The following is an 8490-nucleotide window of genomic DNA, read 5'->3' as shown; positions in this document are numbered from 1 at the left end:
TACATCTGCTGGAAGAAGAACTCAAATGGAAACATCTACACAAAAACATTTGCTGGAAGAGGAACTAAAATGGAAATACTAACACATATACATCTGCTGGAAGAGGAACTAAAATGGAAACACAAATACATCTGCCGGAAGAAGAACTCAAATGGAAACACAATTACATCTGCTGGAAGAAGAACTCAAATGGAAACACAAATACATCTGCTGGAAGAAGAACTCAAATGGAAACACAATTACATCTGCTGGAAGAAGAACTCAAATGGAAACACAATTACATCTGCTGGAAGAAGAACTCAAATGGAAACATCTACACAAAAACATTTGCTGGAAGAGGAACTCAAATGGAAACACTTACACAAATACATCTGCTGGAAGAAGAACTCAAATGGAAACATTTACATAAAAAACATCTGCTGGAAGAAGAACTCAAATGGAAACACACAAAAGTCACCTTACAGGAAAGTTCATAAGCATTTACATAATATCAAAATTATGAAGCTTTTTAAACATATTAACAACAAAAAAGGATACTGATGTTAAACTAATCTTTAATAATGTTACTTTAACTGAATCTTGCAAAACTGACTTTGGAAAAGGTCTTAGTTCCTCTGTTCCCCCAACTAAAATTACATATAAAAACATAAACTTATCTATTTACACCCCCTAATAATCCTACTCAAGACTAAGACTAAATTCAAGATTCTTGTGCTTTCATTTTTTCTGAATCATACTTCTTCTCATCATTCTTTCTCCCCTAAAAAGGAATAATTTTCATCTCTAAAGGAGCTTTCTCAGAATCCAAACATAATCATAACATGCCCAGACAAAGGAAAATGAGTTGTGGTATTAGACAAAGCAGACTACTTTAAAAAAATTAATGACATTCTAAGTGACACTACAAAGTTCAAACCCTTTACTTAAGAAAAATTACAGTGCTTCTTTAGGAAGTTAAAAAACAAAATTACTATTACTGATAATCCACTCAATGAATTATACCCTTGCAGACCAAGTATAAAGTATGGCCTCTCTGAGGTTCATAAACAGAAGTATCCATTGTGCTTATTTCCTTTCAGCAGTTGGAACACATAGTTATTAAGTAGACAAATTTCTCATACCTATTCTCAAACCATTAACATTTAACAAATTTATTGTCCTAGGCTCATTCTCATTTATTAGTGAGTTAAAAACCTACATTCTCCATACGTAACTTCTTTATTCACAAATGTTTCACTGAATAAGATAATCAACATTTACTTGGAAAATCTATTTTGAGAGGATTTTCTTGTTTATGGTTGTGGTTTTAGCCAAGGAACAACTCAGATCCTTAATTAACAACTCTAGAAAAACAACCATTTTATATTTAACGGAACTCCACACAAACAAATAGGTGAAGTGGCTATGGGGTCTTCATTAGGACCAATCCTAACTAAGACTTTTCTTTGCCACCATGAATCATCTTGATTGAAAAACTGCTTAGAGAACTTCAAACCAATATTTTACAAATGCTACATCGACAACACTTGACATGATAAAGTTTACTGTCAAGTCAAAGAAAAGAATACTTTATCTTTTCTAGATGGACTAATTACTCAAGATGCCCAAAGTTCTTCAATATCAGTCTGTTAAAATAAAACATCAACAGGACAGCCCACTAAGTTTGACAGATTTATTCCTGTATAATATAAGATCAACCTAGCAACACGTCTACTAACTCGAGCCTTTAAGATTTGTTCAACTTGTTGTATAATACAATCCAAGAAATACTATTGTGTAATGGATACTCTAAGAGAATGACAAAAAAGTTTAACCATGATATTTCTCATCAAAATATTTAAAACTCCCATAAAAACTTTCACAGTTGATAAATGCCCAGTTTCGTTGACCACACCCTATCTAGGACATCAAAGTATCGTACTCCTAAACAATTTAAGTATTTAACAAGAAAGTCCTACCATAGGTGAAACTTATCATTTTTAAACCATCTTTTAGATTAAAAGAACTGGTCAAAACAAAGAATTGTCTAGCTCTCTCTTATTCAATTTTAGACCATTTATTAATATATGGGCGGTGACTGTGAAGCCATCCTATATTGGAAAAACTAAACATTTTTCTGTTTCCATCCATGAGCACATGGAAGAACCACTTAGATCAGGTAACATCCTTATAAGTCCACCAAACTTGACAATCAAAAATCAAAGTTCAGTAACTCACTCAGGATCCAACATTCTTTTGTAACGACAATTCTGATCTTAAACTGTCTATCCATGAAGCAGATCTCTCCTTTTTTAAGTATAACACAATCTTCTTATACAATTTATTTATCTTAAAGCAAGTTTTTGATAAAATCATCTTCTAATTATAAATAGAATGCTTATTTAAAAGGTTAAACATTTTTAATTTTACTTCCTCTACTATATTGATAGTGTTTCTAGAGAGTCAATACTATTAGTTAATTTTTTGCTTCACATGATCAGAATAACCTTTTGATCTTGTACTTTCTATTGTGCCAAATTATCATTATTTTCTTAAGTATGATAATGACCTAAGTAAAATGTCAAAACACTGCATGGCAATATTTATATGTTTATGTATTTATATATAATAATCCTCTTACAAGTTGGAACCACTGAGGTATGATGTTTTTTGTAATTACTTTCATTTAAATTTGAAGAAATATGGACAGGAAATTTAGCATTCTGAAATTCATTATTTATCAAATGTCATTAAAATACTTTTTTCTGGTTGAATTATGAACGTATGAAAAACAATGTTCTGAGATTTAACATCACCTAGTTTAGGGTATATTATTACTAACGTGATTAGCTCACTCACTCACTTGAATTCCTATGTTTTATTAAATACAACAAAAAGAGCAGTTCCCTAAAGTGTGCTTATGTTTTATCAAAATATTTGAATGTTTTTTTAGGAAAATACTGCCACCTTGATAAAACATTGATGCTATTCTAAGTTTTGATTTGAGGAGTTTGTCAAATCCAACATTTTAAATTACTTCTATTGTTCATAAGATAACATTATAACCATTGATCACCTATTAGTTTCCATAGTAAGCAATACAGGAAATAGCAGTGCATATAAGATATTTACACTCTTATTAGGCCACCCTAGCAGTTGATAATTAGTAACAAACATGTATTTCTTACTTAATAAAGAAAAATTTAGATTAGACCACATTATATTTATTAGGATAGGAAAATTATTGATTAAGCAGCAGGGTACACCTAAGGTTGCACTGGCAATCAACAGTTTGCTGACAATTAATACATGTACTTAGCAGTTGACTATAACAATCAGGATTGCTGATTGTGACAAAATCTGTGAAGTTTTCTAATACTTCAATTTCACATCATCATAATTATAGTCTTCAATTCTTCTACACTTTAAAAAGTTATAAAATCTATGTTTAAATCTATGAAGTTAAGACTAAATGAAGAAAGTGATATTTTATAAAATGGCTTTTTTAAAAAATATGCAGGAAGTAAGCTGCATTACTCTTACATAAACATGCAGGTTTTAATACATCAAAAGAGTAAAAATAGTCTAATATTGTCTTATTATTAACGATACATTCAAGAAATGTAAAGATGCTGAGAAGGGGTTAGTATGCCAGTAACTCAAATAGGATAAAAGAAAATCATAAAATTAATGACAAGGAGGTTGAAAGTTTGACAAAGGAGAATATTTCTGTAGAAGATGAAATGGGAACAAGCAAAACCAATAACAATGAAAAACTGAAATCCATTAATAGCTTCAGAAAAAAAGAGATCAATAGGTTGGTAAGCATACATGAGAGAGTAAAAAGAAGGATAAACAAAAGAAATAAGAAATCAAGTAATGTTTTGTGAGGATTTTGACAAACGAGCATGACCTAAGGATTGTAAATAATACATGCTCACATATAAACAAATAAATAAAAAAATTTCAATCCACAGGCTACATCCAGGGCAAAGGCAATGAGGGAGCAGAAGGTTAATGGAATAAAAATTATAACTGAAAATATACTTAGAATGAGAAAACTTCATTACTTTAGCTCACTTTCTTTTGAAAATTAATGAAATAATTTTAATTTAGACTAAAAACCACAAGAATTACTGTGGCACAAGATTACAACTTGTGAAAAATAATAAATTACACCACAACTTTCTTTATTTTATTTGATTATTCAATATTAAGTACACAGCTCAACTTCTCACAATTCTCCAGTTTGCAGTACTATTGCACGAGTGAAGGTTCTATTATGAATGTAATAAATAAAACAGTCTGCAGATGGCTTTTTCTCCCAAAGTTCTCTCAATATATCCATTTTGGTTTCCAAATTAGAGGTATGTAAAAATAGCATTTCATATCTGTCTTTTGTCTCCTACAAATTACTGTCCATTAACTTGTAATAAGTTTCCAACAAAACATTTACTGTGAATATTATCAACCACAAATTATGTAAATTACAGCTTCTGAATTATTTTAGCTTTCTCAAAAAATCTCATTCCAAGTCTTAATTTATTGTTTCAAAAATAGTGATAACATGTTGGATTCTACATTTAATTCAATTAGATGAAAATTGAAGTATAACATTATATATTTTATTAAATTTACCTCAAAAATATTACAACAAAATAAATATTGAAGTATACCACTAATGGTTATCTTCTATGCAAACCATTAATTTTTCTTTTTCTTTTTGTGAGAGACTACTTAAATATTTGATAACACATTACCTATTTCAAAAACAATTCAAAATCACATACATTGGAATAATGTGCTATTATTGCTATTGCATCAGGGATTATCTTCACAAAATGTACAAAATGCTCTCCAATAGAATCTGTCAGGAAAAACTTTATTTGATAGCATATTAGGTCATCAAGAAATTAATGTCGCATTTTGAAACACTTTCATTACCCCCCCCCCCAAAAAAGTACATCACGTATAATAGTTAAACAAACCACCTAAACGTCACGTTAGTGTAGCCTATATAATATGTAAAGTTTAGTATACTGTAATCCCTTATAGTGATGTCACACGATGAGATACACATTCAGCATGTAATGCTGTTTGAATACAAGAAGCAAAACAATGCCTCTATAGCCACAATGAATATTTAAGAAGTTTATGGAAATGTTTTGAACTCTTGTAAGTGTCAATGATGGTTCAGCAAATTTCGTTCAGGTGACTTTAGCCTTAAAAACTGTGATGGCAGGGGCTGATATATTGGAATTGATAGTGATGCTCTGAAGACACTTGTTGAGTCTAACCCAAAGCAACATACTCATGAAATGGCCCTGAAATTGTATATCTCTCATGAAACAATACCTAAACATCTGAGGAATATGGGAAAACTCCATAAAGGAGGTGTGTGGGTGCCTCATGAACTCTCCAATTATCATCGATGTAATGAGCGTGAACCATTTTTGGACAGAATTGTTACCGGTGATGAAAAATGGATTCTCTATGCGAATATTAAATGCCAAAAACAATGGCTCAGTCCTAGACAAAAACCACTTCCGACCCCAAAACCTGGACTCCATCCTCAGAAAGTGATGCTTTGCATTTGGTGGGATATCAAAGGAGTAATTCATTTCAAACTCCTCAATCCACAGCGAACTGCCAATGCAGAGATCTATAGTCAGCAACTGGAACGTTTAAATCAACCCTTTCATCAGAAACGCCCTTCACTCGTCAATCGGAAAGATGTTCTTCTCCACGACAATGCACGTCTGCATGTGGCATGTTTGATGCAACATAAGATTATGGAGTTCTCCCCCATCCACCATATTTTCCAGATATGGCACCATCAGATTACCATCTTAATGGGAAAACGTATGCGAATGTGGAAGAGGACATCGACATGTTTTTTTGTTTGAAAGCCAAGTGATTTCTTTAATCAGGGCATTAACAACCTGATTGTAAGATTGAAAATATCATCAATAAGAATGGAGACTATTTCATTTAATAAATGTTTTGTTTTGATATATAAGCAACATTAATTTCTTGACAACCTAATATATAGCATAATATGTAAATACTGCATATCTTATTCTCCTATAGCATATATATTTCTCTTCCACAAAATGTTTAAGGTTTCCTAAGTTCTAATTTTGGAACATACTAAATTCAGTTGAGTTGTGCTAAATTCAGCCTGAAATGATACTTTTTGTAGCTTTACTGGTAAAGGAACTTAACTGCTGTTTCATGGGACAGCTGCATTTTGTCCTGCTTTATGTTATGTATGGGAGATAAATTTGGGACAGTTACTTCAAACACATTACGTATTTAACACAAAATCCAAAATCACATAAGTTACAATATTGTGCTATTATTGCATTGAGTAACAACTGCTATTGCAGCGTTGATTATCTTCACAAAATACTATCTAAAAGGATCTACCAGAAGAAAACTGTATAATATACGGTTTAGTCTCTTTCAATCCACTTGCAAAGAATCACTGTACTTTCCAGCTACATAACAAATCCACAAGCCTCTTATTTTTGCAAAGATCAGGTAACTGTTTGTAGGTATATCTTATAATTACCACATACTTAGGATAAAATTGTAGGACATAATCATTGTTTCAAATTACAATTATATATATAAAAATGTACATATTAAGATTAAAATGTTTTTGAGTAAGCAAGTGCTTCTCAGATTTTCCATTCAAAACAAAAGTTAATAACTATATTTTGTTAGAGATTATTCACAAGGTACTATATCATTTATTAGTTTTATTTTCCAGTACATCTAGAAATAGTGGGAAAAATACTTTATGTAGCTACAATAACCACTATTCTCCTGTAACATGCATCTGTTTAAGAATCAGTTGTATTGGCAACAATTTTTAAATTGAAAAAAACTATTTGTTTATAACTTTCTTATGTTTATTGTGATACTTACATTTAACATTTCTTTGTTAAAAGCATCACTTTGTGAACCAAGGTACATGAATGGTAGAATCTTTGTGGGCCCCTGATGCATAACTGAAAGACAAGGCTGTGACAAGGATGTTAAAGGTGAACACTTCCAAGTTTTGTCTTCACAAAGATTAGGGTAAGCAGCCTGGAATTCCAGAAAACCACCTGTGTTTGGATAAAAAAAAAAGTTTATCAAATTTAGTTCACACTGCTACACTAAACATTTTCATAAAACCAATATTTATCTCATTATATATACATGCCAATAGATATTCCCAATCCACCCACATAAAGCTCCAAAAATCTATCTTCTGAAAATGCTTGGGTTACTGTTTTTTTAATTATCATTTATCTAGTTGGTTTTTTTTCTTTTTAATAGTGTTTTTCAACTTACAGATAATGGACTAGCTTCTGAACAATATCAAAATTAAATTTTCTTCCAATTTCCTCCTAAACCTACATTTTTCTATTGGCTTGAATAACTATTTGTGAGCAAGTTGATTTTTAGTCATATTCCAGTAAAATTAAATCACAGTTTTTCACTTTTATGAGAACACTGAAACAAGCTCAAAATAATTTCTACCATACAATAAAAATCTTGAACACTCAATTTTTTTTTTGTTGTAACATTTTAAACACAAGTCTTTCATTAATTTTAACATCATGAAGGCTCTGTATGGCAGTTAAGTTTAGAATTAGATTTTTAAGAGACAAACACAGAACATTGCATATATGGTTAACCAATGACAGTAAAAATCATTGTTTACCTTGATATTTTTACAGACCTTGTTATGTATAATTTCACTTAATAATAAAATTCCACTTTTTTATTCTCTAAAGTCATTGTTTTCTGAAATTTATGTAACTCCATTTATTTTACATATGCACATCAAAACTAAACCGTCACTCAAGGTTGTACTGCTGTAAGTGCTGCCAAGCTACAGAGAAGACACTTACTATGCCTGAAATATAATACTGAAATAAAAACCTTTATTTATAGATCTAAAATAATTTTATTGTAAAGTACATTTTTTCTTCCTATTTATTTAAAAAATATTTCTATACAAATAGCAAAAAATTAAGTTCATGCACAATGGAACATCCTTAATGAGGCCAAACATCACACAACACCTCTGATAATTTGGTTCTTTTAACATGTACCGACATTATGTGTTTACCAAACGTTATTACTTAAACTGTTACAGAAGAATACAAGAAATGTGTCTGTGAAAAACAAATATATGTGCACGTACAAAACATTAGAAGGGTCATTGTAAGTCCAACATAGAAAAAATTTCTACATTTTTGAAATTACAGTTGATTCAAAGTTATGTGTCTAGGGTCTATGTAATGATAAAATAAAAAATGATTCAAAAGGCAAACTTGAAGTAAATAATTTTTTCACATATGTTTTTTCATAACTTTATGTAAATTCTCTTTGATATTCATTTGTCTTTGCTAATATATGAACTTTTTTTCATTTTGATAATTTTATTTAATACAAACTTCTGAAAATAGGATTCAACTTTTCTTTCAACAATACAAATCTGAGTTTCTACTC

The 8490-nt window shown here is 30.5% G+C and overlaps 1 protein-coding gene across 2 annotated transcripts in view; it reads right to left on the bottom strand.

The window, feature by feature from the left end:
* LOC106468788 (dual specificity protein phosphatase 16-like) overlaps positions 1-8490 on the bottom strand; it is a 98969-nt gene that overhangs the window by 24193 nt on the left and 66286 nt on the right. For both annotated transcript variants that reach the window (XM_022397803.1, XM_013929231.2), the window contains one exon: positions 6913-7094. In XM_022397803.1, the coding sequence (XP_022253511.1) occupies positions 6913-7094 (182 nt within the window). The remainder of the gene's footprint in view (positions 1-6912; positions 7095-8490) is intronic.

This window comes from Limulus polyphemus, unplaced genomic scaffold (assembly GCF_000517525.1).
Source record: "Limulus polyphemus unplaced genomic scaffold, Limulus_polyphemus-2.1.2 Scaffold91, whole genome shotgun sequence".
NCBI lineage: Eukaryota > Metazoa > Arthropoda > Merostomata > Xiphosura > Limulidae > Limulus > Limulus polyphemus.
This window is presented reverse-complemented; position numbering and strand designations above follow the sequence as displayed.